This window comes from Onychomys torridus, chromosome 3 (genome assembly GCF_903995425.1).
Source record: "Onychomys torridus chromosome 3, mOncTor1.1, whole genome shotgun sequence".
In the NCBI taxonomy this organism is placed as follows: Eukaryota; Metazoa; Chordata; class Mammalia; order Rodentia; family Cricetidae; genus Onychomys; species Onychomys torridus.
The window spans coordinates 80,369,594-80,388,439 of NC_050445.1; the positions used below are offsets into that span (position 1 = coordinate 80,369,594).

At 42.0% G+C, this 18,846-nt stretch overlaps 1 protein-coding gene across 2 annotated transcripts in view; it reads right to left on the reverse strand.

The window, feature by feature from the left end:
- Fbxl13 (F-box and leucine rich repeat protein 13) overlaps positions 1-18,846 on the reverse strand; it is a 211,753-nt gene that overhangs the window by 119,306 nt on the left and 73,601 nt on the right. For both annotated transcript variants that reach the window (XM_036180894.1, XM_036180895.1), the window contains one exon: positions 461-556. In XM_036180894.1, coding sequence (XP_036036787.1) covers positions 461-556 — 96 coding nt within the window. The remainder of the gene's footprint in view (positions 1-460; positions 557-18,846) is intronic.

Consider the following 18,846-nt stretch of genomic DNA (forward strand, 5'->3'; position numbering starts at 1 on the left):
ATGAAGCCAGAAAGTGGTAGCTTTAATCCCAGCACTCAGAAGGCAGAGGCAGGCAGATCTCTGTGAGTTCAAGGCCAGTCTGGGCTACAGAGTGAGTTCCAGGAAGGGCTCCAAAGATGCACAGAGAAACCCTGTCTCAAAAACAAAACAAAACAAAACAAACAACAAACAAAAAACCAAAGAACACAAATAATGAAACAAGGATGAGGTACAACTTATCCAGCAAAATGGGTCTTTGCTTCATTCTAAAAATAATATCCAACATACATATCTCACCATTTAAAATTTAAAATATAGATATATCTCTTAAGATAATGTTATTCTCTATCCTTAGCTCTTGCTCCAGGTTTGTGCTGACCAAACTCAATCAACCAACAAACCAAGAACACAAACAAAAAGTACTTACTGCTGGTGGCCACAGGGAAGGGAAAGAATCACACCTTCCCACATGTCTACTTACGGCATTCCACAAGAAGCCTCTCTGTGTCATCGCCATCCAGGAGCGGTTAACTTGACCACACGTGATCGTATCTCTAAAACTGAGGTACAAGAAAATCTAAATGTAAAGAAAAGAAACAGATGATTTTAAATGATATATGAATTTTGGTATAGATCTTCCATTGTGTGTGTTAGTAATGACAACATCATCCATATATTAGAAAAGTAGACAAATACACACAATCCTAGAGACCTATACAAGACATTCTCACCAAGTGTGGTATGGTCAATACACTGGATGTGATGGCACTTATCTGTAATCCCATTACTTGCAGATACAGGAGGATTGTTAGTTTCAGGGCCTTCTCTTTCAACAGATAAATAAATGAATGAAGAAATAAACCTCTTTTCTCCCATAAAAGTCACATGGCTACCCAGAGACGTAGCCATATATCTAGTTCATAAAAGTCAGAGATCCGAGGCCTCACCCAGCCCTTGGAGAGGAATATTACAAGAAACCCAGACTCTCTCTTTCATTTATAAGGACCCTGAAATTTCAAGGGGGATGTCCTAGTAGTCCAGGGAAATGCCCCATCTCAAGACCCTTAATCACATCTGAAAAAAATTATTTTGCCATGTAAGGCGGCACATTCAAAGGTTCTTGAGACTAGGAAGGTGCTATATTTGGGAGGCTCTGCCTATTGTCCTATGTAATAACAAACACTAAATTTAAAAGAGCAATGAAGAAAATGCAATTTAGGACACTTTAATAATATTTGTTGTACCTTACTGACTAAACCAGGTGGTGAGCACATGGCTGCTCATTATATTTCTTTGCATATCTGAAATAGCTTATGATCTCACTTTTGAATAAAATACATAGGAATAAATTCAAGTAAGGAGGTGAAAGGGTGGTCAGTAACTGAAAATAATGAAACACTGGAAACTGAATAAATAGAACAACAGTCCATGTCTGTGAATTGAAAGACACAATAATAACATAAAAGGAACTAAATCAGATTTTTACAACTGCCCATGACATAAACACTAAATATACACAATCCTAGAGACCTATACAAGACAATCTCACCATGTATCCAAAGAACAGATGTTATGAACAGTAAAAATATCAAGATGTCAATTCTATCTAAAGTCTACGGATTCATTAAGGAATGTCAAATTTCCAAAAGCTCCTTTTGTAGAAATGGAAGCCAATTCCGCTGGACTGCATCTGACCTCTCCTGGATCCTGTAACCAATCCCTTTACTGGCTAAATCACCCTAAAATAAATCTCCTTTTTAACTACATGGAGTTGCCTTGTTAAATTCCCCACATTAGGGGGCTCCATTTCAATGTAGAATAAGCCATTTCAGACCTATACTCTATCACAAATCTCTACTTTCTCCTAAGGAATGGGGCCATATTACATAATATATAAGGAATTTTCAAGTGTTCACATGCAATAACCTTTGGAAATACTAGAAATTGATTCCACATGCAATACTGGCTGTTGCCAATATAGTTCAGGGGAAGAACACTGGGGTGAGGAACTAGACTTTCCAACTTAATTCCATAGACAATCACCAGTTGGATTATCTTGTCTAAGCCAGAAAAGTGACAAGATGAGGCACAGAAAAAAAGAGGAGTTTTAAGAAAACTGTACACCAGTAAAGTCTATAAGATAAGAAGTTATCGATTCTGTTAATGTCTCAGAACCCACTCTGTGCCTGAGGACTGGGGGGGGGGGGTCTCAGGAGATGAAAGAGCATCCAGAGATCCATCAATAATGTAGCAAGAAAGGGGAATGGAAGGGCCCACCTCAAAAGAAATAGAGGGATGTAACAAGAAAACAAAAGATGAAAGGGTAAACTCCTGAGCCTCTAGTAGGGTGAGAACAAAAGAACCCATGGGTACAAGGAGGCCAGCACACAGGAGACTGGAGTGGATGGAGTGCTGTAGGATCCAAATCAAGGTTACAGAGATGGCTGCAAGAGTCCACCAAAGGTCTGAGACTCTCTGAGCTGCAGCCCCTCCTCCCCTTCCGGACTTGCGTGGAGAAGAGTGAAGCTCCCAGAAGACAACCAGAACACACTGGGGATGGCAGTTTGTAGAGTGTGGGCCATGCACAGAAGCACCAGAAGTACACCAGGTAACTGACCTTAAATGACAAAATTGGGGTCAGATTTCAGCTTTCTGTCAAGAAAGACCTCTAGATCAGGAGCTCTATGATTTTAGGATTCTATGCTACCTAAAAGATGCAATACTCTTCATGTATAAAAGAATGTGCGATGTTCATAAGGCCTAATTCTGGGACTAGCTTGGTATCAGGGTATTAGCACATGTGTTCCACATGAGACCAGCAAGAACTGGGGAGAAGCTGAGCAGTTACCATACACTGTTGTCGTAGAAGCCAGCTCACTAGAGAAGGACTTCAAGACACAGATGTGTCCTCTGGCAGTGCCAGAACCCCTCCTTATTGTTAGACTGCCTGGTTACTAATGCACAACATGTGAGAAGTCTTGCTTGTGAACACAATAAAAGACAAACAAACAAATCCAGATGCAACTGGCATTGTAGATGGAGAAAACATACAGTATAAATCTTCAAAATTCAGCGTAATTCATCCATCTCAGAGTTAAAGGACTATGGGCACCAACAAACAACAGCTGCAATGTCTCCTAAGTGTAGAACCATCTGCCATAGTTTGCTCTCCATTGCTGTCATACAATGAACAAAGAAAAGAACCTTTAGGAGGAGTTTGACTTACTTGTCCTATCACAGACCATCACTGACAGAAGCCAAGATGGGAACTGAAGCAGAGACCATGGAGGAACACTGCTGACTGGCTTGTTCCCCATAGTTTGCTCAGTCTGCTTTCTTACACTGGGAGAGTCACATGCCCAAGGGCAGTTCCACCCATAGTGGGCTGGGCCCTCCCACATCAAGAAATTGCCCCACAGACTTGCCTACAGACAGCCCCTCAACAAACACTCCTCCCCAGATGACTGTAGCTTGTGCCAAGGTGACAAACTGCCCAATAGGGCACACAAACCCACACCAGTCAAGGCCTCCCACAGGAACCCAGTGCTCCAGCTACTCAGTCAGATCGATGAAGAGTTCCCATCTATTTTCTTAAGTCTTATAAAATATGAAGAGGAAGAGATGAAAAATGAAAAAAAAATCCAATGGAAATCCTTTTGCCAAGCAGGAAGTTCCTTTGACAGTTGGATCGAATGACTGACTGGGTAGGTGGACCTATGAGTGACTTCTGCCACCAAGAAACTCAAAGGGAAAAACAGAGAAACTCCTTTTTCTTGATGGAAAGAGAGCAAAATATAACAAAACATTAAAATGTCAATTTGGGCCCACAGCCTGTCAGGTGCCACAGACTGAATCACGATCCCTGAGGTTACCAGGATGGAAACAATGATGGTGGGGAGGAGCCTGAGTCCCTCCCCCTTCTGAGAGCCATTAGATGGAGCTGGGCAAAGAGGCATTGCCTGTGTGTGTGTGTGTGTGTGTGTGTGTGTGTGTGTGTGTGTACCAAGGTGTTAAGGCCCAAGCAAAGTGAGGAGACCCTGAGTGTCCATGGGAGACTGTACTATTAAAAGCTGCCTTCCAGTGGAAGGAGGTGGGTCCTCCCTAGATGGGCATGATATGGAATGTGGGAGGCCAAACTACATGAGGGGATGATCTGGCAGGGGGTTAGAGGTTAAGTAAATAGAAAAGTGATCTCATCAAGGAGGGAGGCCAGTGACCCCAGGAAGAGTATAAAGCAAGAGGAAAGATGGTGGGGCTTGGCAGGGTGAGGATGGATGCCCTTGTGTTAGGAGGGCTAGCTTATACTGTATGCCAGGAAGAGGTCACGATAAGGGGAACATTTGCCTAGCAAATCTAACAGGAAATGAATGGTTGGTATCAAGAGGTAGAAATCACCTGAGTAAAAGCATCAGAAAGTTGGAAGGAGGTTTCATTCCCTAGGGAACATTTCAAAGTATGAAAAAGAATACTAGAAAGTACCTTGATGTACCACAGAATTGGATATGGCCAGAACTTTAATATATAAAGCACTGCTTCTGATCAAGAAATTTACTTTACAGCAAAAAGAAATGCCACAGTGGCCCTAAGTTCTCAAGAGTCACAGGCCTTACCATGCTCTCCACCACCCAATGCAGCTGGTTTGATGCAATAGTAGAATGGGATTGTGGAGACTCAGTTTCAGTGTCAAGACAGGGGACGACACCTAGTTCAAGGTTCTCTAAAGGGCTGCATGTGGTCAGTGTGGTGGCTCGAAAGAAAATGGCCCCCAAAGCGAGTGGCACTATTAGGATGTGTGGCTTTCTTGGGGGAAGTGTGCCACTGTGGAAGTGAGATTTTTGGTTTCATATATGCTCAAGCCACACCCATTGAGTCAGTTCACTTCCTGTTGCCTTTGGATCAAGATGTAAGGACTCTCAGCTCCAGCACCATCTGCTTGCATGTTGCCACACTTCCTGCATGACAATAATGGACTAAACCTCTGAACTGTAAGTAAAGCACCCAACTGAATGTTTTCCATGGTCATGATGTCTCTTCCCAGCAATAAAAACTTTAACTGAGATAGTCAGGGATGGAAATGATAGTAACAGATTCACTGCTTCCCTCTGTAACCAACCAGCAAACCTTTGCTTCCCATTCCCATAATCTGATGCAGCTGACTTGAAGAATACTTTTAAAATTACTGTCTGCTGTAGCTAGAGTTTTCCTGCCTGGCCCACAGTCAGGACAAATCTCTCTCACCCACCAGGCCCATAGACACTCAGAACCAACCAAGTAAACACACAGAAACTTACATTGTTTAGAAACTGTATGGCCATGGCAGGCTTCTTGTTATCTGCTTCTTCTATCTTAAATTAACCCATTTCTATTAATCTATACTTTGCCACATGGCTTGTGGCTTACCAGTGTCTTTACATGTTGTTTGTCATGGCGGTGGCTGGCAGTCTTAGTCGGTAGAGCATGAGACTCTTAATCTCAGGGTCGTGGGTTCGAGCCCCACATTGGGTGCCATTTGTAGTTTGAGTTTTCCTGCCTGGCACAGTCAGGACAAATCTCTCTTACCCGCCAGTCCCACAGTTGCTCAGACCCAACCAAGAAAGCACACAGAAACTTACATTGTTTACAAACTGTATGGCTGTGGCAGGCTTCTTGTTATCTACTTCTTCTATCTTAAATTAACCCATTTCTGTTAGTCTATACTTTGCCACATGGTTTGTAGCTTACCAGTGTCTTTACATGTTGCTTTTCATGGCGGCGGCTGGCGGTGTCTCTCCCCAACCTTCTACTTCCCAGAATTCTCTTCTCTCTTGTCCCGCCTTATACTTCCTGCCTGGCCACTGGCCAATCAGAACTTTATTTACACAGAGTGATATCCACAGCAGCCTGCAGGTCTCAGTCCCAAAACAAGAAATGATTCCACAAAGAGATAAAACAATGATTTTACTGAACTGACTGATCATCACCTGGCTACTCTGGTTACAGGCAAAGAAGGGGTTACTGTGCTGTGGTGGCTATCAAGAGGGTGGCCTGCCTTTCCATGATGGATGTAAAGAAGAGTATGTCAGGAATATAAGACACCCTGTAGCCATCTCCAGCGTTACCATGCCCTGCAATGGTAACCCAATGGAAAACAACAAGAACCCAATCTATGAACTCCAAATGACCCAGGCCCTTTGGGAATGACAAAGGTTTGGCTTACTGTACCAGGTTAGGAACCACAGCCACCTGAGGTGCTCACTGAAGACAAAGTGAACTCAGGCTTAGTGGGAAAAGGTGTGGGAAATACCAGCTACAACCTCATGGTCAGTTACTCCTACTCAATATGTCAGTCATCATGGAAAAGCCAGTCTAGAAAAAGGATTAAATTGCTCATGATTTTAGTCTGTGGCCAGTTTACTCCACTGATGTGGCTTGGGCTGAGGCATCTCAATGACAAGAGAACAGTGTTGAACAAGGATCTCACCACATGGTAGCCAGAAAGCAGAGGCAGAGAGTCCAGGACCAGACATAGCCCCAGACCTACATATGAAACTGTACATCATCTCCTAATAATGACACCAAATTACAAACCCACCAGTGAATTAACACACTGATTATGTCAGCCTCAAGATGTAATCATGACTAGCTTAATGGTTGGATCAATTTTTTAACACATGGGCCTTTGGCAGGAAGCAGGGGAATACATCACATCTAAACCTTAATATTATGAATATATATTAAATTGTCTACATCTGTTTAACTTATATATATCTCCAATATCTTTTCTTTCTCTTTCTCCCATATATGTAATATCAGATATACTTTCATCACTTTTTATTAGGATTTTTAATTTTACATATTAGAGAGTAAGGAAAACATACTCAATATTTTATCTACTCTTCTAGAAAGAAGTTGTATTTCCATTTACATATAGGTTAATTAGGAAGATTTATTACCTTGCTATTGCCTATAATTAGAGATAAGGAGATTTATACGGATTATCAGTTGTCAGGGGTGGATTTAGGAGGGTTAATTCTTTGTGTCAATTGAGTAGGTCATGAGGTAAACATTAGTTCTGGGTATGTCTGTGTAGGTGTTCTAAATGAGATTAACATTTAAATTGGGCTGGGAAAGAAAAGGATTTCCTTTCAGAATGCCAATGAGCTTCACCCAATCCATTGTAGGCATGATGAAAACAAAAGACTCGTCAGGACTCACCCCTCCTTCTCCCTCGCTCTCTCCCCCTTCTCTCTTCTCAGCTATGATATGAGTCTTGCCCTGCCTTTGTACTCACATTTGTGTGGAGTTTACAACATGAATACTCTTGCTTCTCAAGCCTTCAGACTTATACTGTAATGGTATCACTGGTTCTCTTGGATTTCCAACTGGACAAATGAAAGGTCTCAGAACTCACAGCCTTCACAGTTACATGAGCCAACTCCTCAGAGTGCATGCATGCACACACACTCACCAGTCATTGGTTTGTGTGTTATCTGTTTTTTTAAATCGCTGTGACAATATATCTAAAAAAATGTCAACTTGAAGGAAACATTTATTTTAACTCAGAGGAAAGATTTATTATAACTCATAGCTACAGTCCATAGTCATTTGACTGTTTGCTTCTGGCCTGTGGTGAGGCAAAGGAAACACGCTTACTTCATGATAGCAGGAGAGAGAGCAAGGAGAAGGGATGGAGGGGGAGAGACAACAACAAATGTACCCTTTGAAGGTATGTTCCCAATGTACCTCCATCAACTAGGTTTTGATTCTGAACAGCTCATTAAGAATAATCCATTGATAAAGTTAGAGTCCTCATGATCCAATCACCTCTCTAAAAACTGCATTGAGGTCCAAGCCTCCAGTAAACAAGTCTTTGAGCAGTATCTCCTATCCCAAGCACATTCTTTCTGGGAAGAACTCAGATTAACACAGGATCAAAATATACAGAATAAACAAACATAAAGGGGGACCTTAAAAAGGGGGGGGCCTGGGAAAAGTAAAGTGGCATCTTAAAGCTGGGAACATAATTTTCAAAAAAAAAAAAAAAAAAGGAGAGGGTCCTAGAGAAAAGGGGGGCGTTATAGAGACATACACAGCTAATTTCTTTCTGGGGGATAAAAGAGTCTTAAAGAAAAACATTTCTGGATGTAATTTCAAAAATGGTAATAATATTTACTAAACATAACTAATGCATCTTAATTCATAGATTACTATCCTTGATCTTGGATTTATTGACCCTTAGAACTGTGAGAAATAAATTTCTGTTATTTCTAAGCCCTCCAGTCTATGAGCCTGTAGATCTATAGTAGGCCAAATGGATCAAGTCTTGGAAACGTCTCTGAGAATAAACTTAAATTAGGGAAGCAGGGGACTGGAAAGTTAGGCATTAATCCACTCATCAGTTTTTCTGTTTGACACCATAAACACGAGAAGTGTGTGCTAGTAACTATCCTCGTCAGAGCTACTGTTGCTTCAGCAAAACACCATGACCACAGCAAACTGGGGAGGAAAGAGTTTATTCAGCTTACACTTCCACATCATGGTCATCATTGAAGAAAGTCAGGACAGGAACTCATACAGGGTAGGATCCTGGAGGCAGGGGCTGATGCAGAGGCCATGAAGGGGTGCTGATTACTGGGTTGCTCCTCATGGCTTCCTCAGCCTGCTTTTTTATAGAACCCAGGACCACCAGCCCAGGGATGGTACCACCCACAATGGGCTGGGCCCTCCCCCATCAATCACTAATTAATAAAATGCCTTCCAACCCTATCTTATGGGGGAATTTCCTCAATGAGGTTCCTTCCTTCCCAGTAACTCTAACTTGTTAAGTTAGATATGAAACTAGCCAGCACAGTTACATTATTTTATTTTATTTTTGAAAATAAATTGCATACATTCTTAGGATACTACTTCTGCATCAGAAATAGAACATTAAACAATAACTTCTATAGAATATCCTAGTTTGGGCAAGCAGAACAAGATAATGGCTAAGAATAGAGCAGGTGCTATATCAGTATTTAACACTTTAAAAGACTAAACTTAAGTAGAATGCATAATTAATCCATGGTGGCAGATTGTTTAACCATTAAGCATTTTACCCTTGGAAGTTTTATTTCTTTGAGATATTGTTAAAATCCCCTCTTAAGTGTCTGGAAGTCAAGGTGTTGTTACATTTTTTTGGCATTAGATACTGTTAGAAATAGTTACTTTAAACAGAAAACTTTTGACCTTATACTGGTCAAAGTCATTTTAATTTTGAATAAAAAGAAGGGTTCCATTAACCCACCAAGGTTTACTTTTTTGAGCAAAATTTTATTTCCAATAAATGAGTGTTTGTAGACCTTAAACACAAATACCTCCTAGAAGAGTTTGTTATGTGAAGTGAATGAACCTGTTGTGATGGAATATGCTAGTAGGATACACTGAAGAGATGTAGGTCACAAGTTCTAACCCATCCTAGGCTGCAGCTTTGGAGCCAGTGAGATGGTACAGCAGGTGAAAGCTCCTGCTGCCAAGCCTGGCACCTGAGTTCCATCCCTGGACCCAGACGGTGGAAGAAGAGAATCGACCCCTGCACATTGTCCTCTGGCCTCACAGGCTGTGGCACACGTGACGCCCCCACCACTGGGATATGAAAGACTGCGTGGAAAAGGAGTGAAGTTAGTGATGGAATTGAAAGATGAATTAGAAAATGAAACAGGTCAGCAACATTGTAGGAAAGAAGAGACCAAAACAAAGAGGAAGAGAGCTGAAATGTACCATGGTGTGCATTCACTCAGCCACAGAGATAAGCAGCCCAAGAACACAGTGGGCACTCTGTGGGACTCAGATCCCAAGGACTTGGGGGTCTCAGCACAGTGTACTCTCTTCCCAGCATTGTTTTGCCCAAGAACTTCATTTTGGAAACAGCATTATGAGGCAATCCTCCACAAGAAAGCAAACCAGAACTGATGCTACAACCTAAGTGGTCTAGGTGTCTCCAGCTGAGAGAAGTGCTTCCCATGCAAGAGGATTAACTTGAATCTTGGTACCCAAGAGACACCCAAGGATGCTGCCTGACTCATTGGTTCTGACTCTGTGTTGAGTAATAAATCATATGATTACATGTTTCTGTGTCGTGTGTAGTTTCCTCTCACAATAGGACCAGGACAGAGGGAGAGCTCAGTTGTAAGTGCATACATGATCCAGGTAAGCCATCATCTAGAGCTCATCTCCCCTGTCCTTTAGAAGGTTGGGCCAGCTCAGAATGGGGGATAAACATGGCCCAACCAACATGAGGAACCAACACATTCCAAATTCTTAAAAGGTGGCAGCAGAGAGAGTGTTAGGGATGGAGACATGGAAACGAGACTAGAAACTATCACAGAACAACTGAAGGGACTGGGAACTAGTGAGTAAAAGAAACTAGAAAATAAGATAGTAACCATGCTTAAATTCCACAAATGTAGCACAAAGAATCAGGGACAAAACATACTGAGGAAGCACTTTATTTGCTTTTATACAAAAACAACTTTCTAATTATCTAATCCTCCCCAAAATGGAACAGAATGTCTTTCAGTCAACAGACTCCCCAGCATAGAAAGCACCAGACCAGAGCTGCATAAACATTACTTTTAAAGGAGACACTTCATTACTTGGCCTCCTCTGTCCATCTGGAAACAGTTCAGTAACCCTGTGCATCTCTCTCTCTCCATCCCTAACTCCTCCACTAAAAGGAGGATACCCAATTATAAAGTTTGGGGTAAGAACCAGGACACCAGCTCTGGTCCTGCTCTGTGCTACTCTAATCTGAATGCAGGATGAATGTATCTGGTTTGCTCTGGGAAGTTCACAGGTACTCAGCTGTGCAGTGACCAAAGGGTGACATTTTCCTGATTTGTGAATGTAAGAATAAAGTCCCAGTCTTGGTCACTGGGCCTGTGCCACCATCTTGTATCAACTGGATCTGCCCATTTTCCGGCTTTCTACTTCACACTTGGTTCCAGACTCAGATGAAAAGAGCTCTATATTGCTCTCTAAAACTTAAAGAATATCTGTCTGGGTGATGGTGGCATACACCTTTAATCCCAGCACTCAGGAGGCAAAGGCAGGGGGATCTCTATGAGTTCGAGGCCAGCCTGGCCTCCAAAGAGAGTTCCAGGAAAGACACAAAGCTACACAGAGAAACCCTGTCTCAAAAAAAAACCAAAACAAAACAAAACAAAACAAAAAAGAATATCTGTAAAGATACTATCCTGGCAGAGAGATTGGACATGTAACTCTAAATATGTCTTTTATGTATAATTCTGCAACTTTATAAATTTTCAGCTATTTCTGGGACTTTCTAACTTAATTCTTCATTGTGATTTAAAATTCAGTGATTCCAAAATTATATTCCTCTATTCCCCGAACCAGTTTAGTTATCAAATATTGCTGTACATCAGATGTATCTCAAACCTCCCATCCTAGGAGATTTAAATACTTAAAATTCCAAAGTGCTTGTGGAGTTAGAGATCAATATCATCATTATAAGTATTGAAAAAGCCTCACTATCTTAACTGAAGTTTTTCTGTGTCCCACCCAGTCTGCAGCTGCTCAGACCCAAGTGAACACACAGAGGCTTATATTAATTAAAACTTCTCAGCCATTAGCTCAGGCTTTCCACTGACTAGCTCTTAAATTTAAACTCAGCCCATTTCTGTTAATCTATATGTTGCCACATGTTCCGTGGCTTTACCTGTGTGCCATTACATGCTGCTCCCTGGACGGCGGGCTGGCATCTCCTGACTCAGCCTTCCACTTCCCAGACACTGTGACTACTATGACCTAATGAGAATATAGAGGAAAGGGCCACGGTCAACATCTGGGGACAGTCAGACAGCTCAAGTATGCTGGGGTTGGGAGCATGAAATATCATGAAGAAGAGAAGAAATTTCCAGAGAATAGAACTAGACATTTTCATGGCAAAACAAATAAAAAAGGACATTTCAGGAAAATAGCATAATCAAAGATGAATAAATAGGCAATGAGCATCTAACCATTGTGCACTCAAAGCAACTAAAACTCTGTATTCAAGCCCAGCAGTACAGACACCAAGAATTACCTCCTGACTCTGGGGCACACAAAATGAGGAAGAAAACAGATCAAAGGAAGACCCCATCTGGAAGAAATCATATCCAAGCTGGGTCTGAGCAGGACCAAGGCTAATGAGGAAGGGGCAGAAGGGGAGTCCTACACAGAGAAGTCATGGTGGGCAAAGCCATTCAGCCAGAGAATATATCTTCTACTTGGGTAACTGAGGGACACAGCAGGATGACAGCCCAGGGTTCTAGTGGGGAAGCAATGTGAGTGGATCTCAGAGGCAGTCAGGGGCTAAAAAAGGACCAGCCTCCTACAAGGAGAGTGGAAGACACTCTTTTACTGTTTCATCTATTTCTTTTAGAGGGGTACATGTATGGTGATCACAGGACAACTTGTAGGAGTAAGTCCTCTACTTCTGTGGGTCCTCTGAGATCGAACTCAGCCAGTCAGACTGAGAGGCAAGTGCCTTTACCCATGGAGCCATCATCTTGTTGGTGCCTGAAAACACTCTTAACCAGGGAAGTAATGGGAACAAATTTGAAGAATTCTGGTGCGCAAATGAAAAAGGTAGATGTTGAAAGACCAATGTAAGAGTCTCAGTAATACCAATGAGTAAGAGGCAATGAAGAGGAAAAAAAGAAAGTGAGATTAAAAAGAAAAGAAAATGTAACAAGGAACACAGAGCAGAAGCCAAAGATCATTTCCAAATACTTGCTGAGTCAGCTGAGTAGACAAGGGTGCCACTCTCTACAAACAAGATGATTGAAAGAGAACACTGGACAGGATACAGGACAAAGGAAATGATGTATTCCATTTCAGAAACAATGATTTGTGCCACTGGAACACCCAGATAGAGACTGCTCAAAGCAGTCTTTGAGTGAGTCTGTGTGCAGGTGGGAGGTGGTGTCAAGAAGTTTGACAACATAAAAGCCTGAGAAATGTTTTTTTAGGAAAAGAGTCAGTTGAACACATTTATAGCACTGAAGGCAAAATTCATAGAAACAAACTGAAGCTGATGGGCCAGGGAAGGTGTGGCAAGTGGTGTTGGCAATTCAACTACAGTACAATCAAACAATAATCTTCTGAACATAAAGCATGGACTTGGGAGTTAATTGATAAATTGCTTCAGTACAGATTACAAGGCAACTAAAACAGACGGTAAACTGCTAAAGCATTCCATCAGCCACTTAAATGTAACACTGTGTGGTGTGGAAAGAAAGTGACAAAGTGAGGCTTCAGGAAGTGAGTCAGGCACTGGGGGTGAGTCATGCCTGTAAGGTCAGTAGAGAAGCTGTTCCTGAGGCCTGCCTTCCTTCCTGGGCAGGCCATGCTCCACTGGCCACTGAGTGCCTCACTCACCCTTCTGCTCCATCTGGTCTGGGATTCTCTCCACACTTTGTTTCATACCCAAGTCCTTCCTTGGCATGCCCACTGGCACCACCTTCCCACTGGTTCCTACAGAAATGCCCTGCCTCCAGACTTCATCCACTTGCCCTCTACATGGTGAAACTATCCAGGTGGACTGGCCAAAATCACTAGCTCCAGGTTTGGCATGGGACCCTGTCTCAATAAATAATGATCAAGGAAGACACCCAATGTCAACTTGAGCCCCCCCCCCCATGCACACACACCAGCACACATATAGGTCCACATACACATGTACACACAAAACACAATATATATATGCACTGACACATGGGTGAACAAGCATATACACATACATACACAACATACACACATACAAAAAATTAATTCTCAATGGCATGTTTTTGTGTGCTTGTTGATATGTTTGCTATTTGATTCATCTCAAAATATAAATGCACAAGAGCAAAGCTGTTATTTCCCTAATCTGCTGTTTTTCCTCAGCATCCAAAAGAAAGCCCTATATACTTGTACATCCTTATATAGTTACAAGTAAATGATCAAATCTTCATTGCTGTGACAGTCTCCTAGGTCTTAGAAGTAAAGAAGCAATAAGTTAAAAAAAATGCCAAGAAGAATACACAGGCTTGCTTTCAACACTAGGCAGTTGGGCTCTTTATGGTGAGTGAATGTATGGTGTGATATGGGAGAGAGACAGTATGGTTCATGTCCTGTGGACAGAGGCCTGTCTGAAAACGTGAAAGCAGTGAGGAGTGGGCTGAGGTGGGTGGCTTGATTGCTACCCAGGGCCTTGTTGATGTTTGGGCTTGGGCTGCTGCATTGCTCATGTCTGGGTTTATAGCCCTGCTGCTATTGCAGAGGAGGTCTGTGTTGATGTCTGTAGCTCCTGAGAGCACCAAAAGACAAGAGAAAAAGGACGTGGAGTTGGCCCAGCTCCTCGCTGGCTGCAATACTAGGCAGAACTGGTCCTGCCCCTCACCTGCTGTAGCACAGTAGAGCTGACCCTGTTGGCAGGTTGGAGAGGTGGGGAATAGGGAGCTCAAGTGACCCATCCCTAAGGGCATGAGAGTGGGATAGCTGGTACCACCCCCCTTGTCTGCAGTGGTGAGGACAAAGGAAAGATGCCCTCTCCCAGCCATCCACAGCAGGTGAGGGAGCAGACCCTCCCCTTTACCAGCTGCAGTACTCAAGAAAGCAGGCCCTACACCTCACATGGGCAGCACCATAGAGCTGACCCTGTTTTCAGGGTGCAGCTGAGCCAGCACCAAAAGTGTGAGAGTGGGAGAACTGGCCCCACTACTGTCTGTCACGTGGAGGTGTGGGCGGGGGAGATCTGCCCTCCTTACCCTTCATCCCTCGATGCCTATGACAAATGAGGACCTGACCCTTATCAGCTACAGCACTCGAGAGAGTAGCCCCTCACCTTGCCTAGGCAACACAGTAGAGCTGGCCCTGATAGTATAGGTGTGGGAGAGCCGACCCTGAGAGCATGAAAGCAGGAGAACCAGCCCCACCCCTTGCTCATTGCTACATAGGGTGAACTAGCTGGGCAGCGCTGGAGAGCCCATTCAGAGGTGAGGACAAGGGAGAGCTAGCAGGCTGACCAACTACCCAGGGCCAGAACCAGGTTTATCAGTTGGCCCACCCCAACATCCACCCCATTTGTGATCTGCTGGAGCACATGAAGGGACTGGCCCTGTGGACCCAAAGCTGCAGGAGCTCCATGACACAGGGCAATAGCAGGATAAACAAGAGGAGTCCCAATGAGGGCCCAGTATCAACAGTGTAGCAGAAACCAGGGGCCTTGAACCAGACCAATGACTCTGCAATGAACACTTGGAAGTAAAGATATGTGAACAAAGGGATTTGCTGGATGACTCACTGCAGCTTCCATGATGAGATTTTTTTTTTCCTTTTAAGAAATGTTTTCAATTCTTATTCTCTTTTCAATTTTATTATAGTTTGTTGGGAGAGGAGTTGGGGTCAAGATGCATGATGTAAAAAACACAAAGAAGATCTCTACCCCAGTTGCCAGCCATCAGGGAAGACTCCTGCAGGCAGGCTACCCCACCAAAACCCTCCATCAGACCCAGCAATCTACAAGACCCATGCCCTACCCCAATACCCATCCCCCTGCAACCTCAGAGGCTTCCTGAGACATGAAATCCACCAGCTTTATTTGGACCAAGAGGTGAGTGACTTTTCTCCAACCCAAAGAGTTCTGCTTCTAGGACCTAGGCCCTAGGACACAATCAATCCCCAGGAAACCCCACCCATCTTTACCCCAGTTGTCAGCTAGCAGGGAAGACTCCTGTGATCAGGATCCCTCACCAAAACCCCCCATCAGACCCAGCAACCTACAAGACCCATGCCCTACTCCAACGCCCATCCCCCTGTAACACCAGTGGCTTCCTGAGACACAGAATCTGTCAGCTCTGACTGGACCAAGAGAACTGATAAGTACAAGCCACAGAATTGGCTAGCTTGGATTGGACCAACAGCAACTCCCTGAGACACAGAATCTGGCTGCTGCAATTAGACCAAGAGCTAAGATTGGACCCAGAGGGGGCCCCTGAGACACAGACATAGCAAGCACAGATTGGACCAATAGCAGCTCGCTCAGACACAGGCACCTCTTGCACCTATTGGAGAAAGAGATGGGGAGATGCCAGTGCAAAAATACATACAACAACATAAAGAGCAATATGGCATCTCTAGAACATAGCCTTTCTACAACAACAAGACCTGAACATCACAATGTAGAAGAAGCAGAAGAAAGCTATCTTAAAAATAACTTCATGAAGATGCTAGAGGTCTTTAAAGAGGAAATGAAATTTTTCCATAAAGAAATTGAGGACAAGACAAAAAAAATTGGAAGAAATCAATAAATCCCTTAAATAAAGCCAATTAAAACCATGGAAAAGCTATTACACATGTGAAGGAAACAGTTCAAGACCTGAAAAGTGAAATAGAAATGATGAAGAAGACACAAACAAAGGGAATACTAGAAATAGAAAAATCTGAGGAAATGAACAGGAAACACAGATGCAAGCATAACCAACAGAATACAAGAGATAAAAGAGAGAATCTCTGGTGTATAGGATACAATAGAGGAAATAGATTCATCAGTCAAAGAAAACACCAAAACCAAAAAAGTCATAACATGAAATGTCCAGGAAATCATGGACACCATGAAAAGGCCAAATCTAAGAATAATGGGTATAGAAGAAGGAGAAGAATATCAATTCAAAGGCACAGAAAATATATTCAACAAAATCATGGAAAAAATCTTTTCCAACTTAAAGAAGGAAATACCTATGAAGATACAAGAAGCTTATAGAATACCAAATAGACTATACCCCCAAGGAAAGTACCCTTGCCACATAATAATTAAACCACTAAACATACATAATAAAGAAGAATATTAAGAGCAGCAAAGGAAAAAGGCCAAGTGACTTATAAAGGCAGACCCATCAGAATAATACCTGATTTCTTCTCAATGGAGACTTTGAAAGCTAGAAGGTCCTGGATGTAATGCAGACACTAAGAGATCATGGATGCCAGCCTAGACTAATATACTCAACAAAACTTTCAATCACCATAGATGGAGTGAATAAGACATTCCAATACAAAACCAGATTTAAACAATACTTATCCACAAATCCAGACCTACAGAAAACACTAGAAGGAAAATCCCAACCTAAGGAAGTCAGATACACCCACAAAAACACAGGAAATAGATAAACCCACAGCAGTAAATCCCAAAGAAGGGAAATATACACACTACTACGAAAAGATAACAGGAATTAACAATCACTAGTCATTAATATCCCTTAACATCAATGGACTCAATTCATCTATAAAAAGACAGAGGATAACAGAATGGATATAAAATCAGGATCCATCCTTCTGCCGCACACAAGAAACATACCTCATCTTCAAACACAGATACTAGCTCAAGCAAAAGGCTGGGAAAAATATTTCCAATCAAATGGACTTAAGCAAGCTGTCATTGCTACCCTAATATCTAACCAAATAGACTTCAAACTAAAATCAATCAAAAGATATCAAGAAGGACATTACAATACTCATCACAGATCTACCAAGACGAAATTTCAATTCTGAACATTCATGCCCCCAAAACAAGGGCACCCACATATGTAAAAGAAACATTACTAAAGCTTAAATCACACATCAAAACCCACACATTAATAGTGGGAGACTTGAACACCCCACTCTCACCACTGGACAGATCTGCCAAATTGAAACTTAACAGAGAAATAAGGGACCTAACAGATGTTATGACTCAAATGGAGTTAATAGATATCTAAAGAACATTCCACCCTAACAAAAAAAGAATATACCTTATTCTCAGCACTGCATGGAACCTCTCTAACATTGAACACATACTCAGTCACAAAGCAAATCTCAACAGATACCAAAAAAATTGGAATAACCTTCTGTATTCTATCAGACCACCATGGCTTAAAGTTAGATTTCAACAGGAACAAAAATTACAGAAAGCCTAAAATCCCATGGAAACTGAATGATGCTCAAGTGAATCACCAATGAGTCAAGGAAGAAATAAAAAAAGAAATTAAAGACTTCCTAGAATTCAATGAAAATGAATATACAACATACTCAAACTTATGGGACACTATGAAAGCAGCACTAAAATGAAAATTTTTATTACAAAATGCCCACATAAAGAAATTGGAGAAACCTCACACTAGTGACTTAACAGCACATCTAAAAGCTTTAGAACAAAAAGAAGCAAAGTCACCCAGGAGGAATAGATGACAGGAAATAATCAAATTGAGAGCTGAAATCAATAAAATAGAAACAAAGAGAACAATACAAAGAATCAATGAAACAAAGAGTTGGTTCTTTGAGAAAAATCAACAAGATAGACAAGCCCTTATCCAAACTAACCAAAAGGCAGAGAGAGAGAGAGAGAGAGAGAGAGAGAGAGAGAGAGAGAATCCAAATTAACAAAATCAGAAATGAAAAGGGAGACATAACAACAGACAATGAGGAAATCCAAAGAATCATCAGGTCATACTTCAAAAACCTGTGCTCGACAAAATTGGAAAATTTAAAAGAAATGGACAATTTTCTGGATAGGTACCACATACCAAAGTTAAATCAAGACCAGATAAACAATTTAAATAGACCAATAACCCCTAAGGAAATAGAAATAGTCATTCAAAATGTCCCAACCAAAAAAAGCCCAGGGCCAGATGGTTTCAACATAGAAATTCTACCAGATTTTTAAAGAAGAGCTAATACCAATACTCTTCAAATTGTTCCACACAACAGAAACAGAAGGAACGTTACCAAGCTCCTTTTATGAGGCTACAGTTACTCTGATACCCAAACCACACAAAAATGCAACAAAGAAAGAGAATTACAGACCAATCTCCCTCATGAACATTGATGCAAAAATAC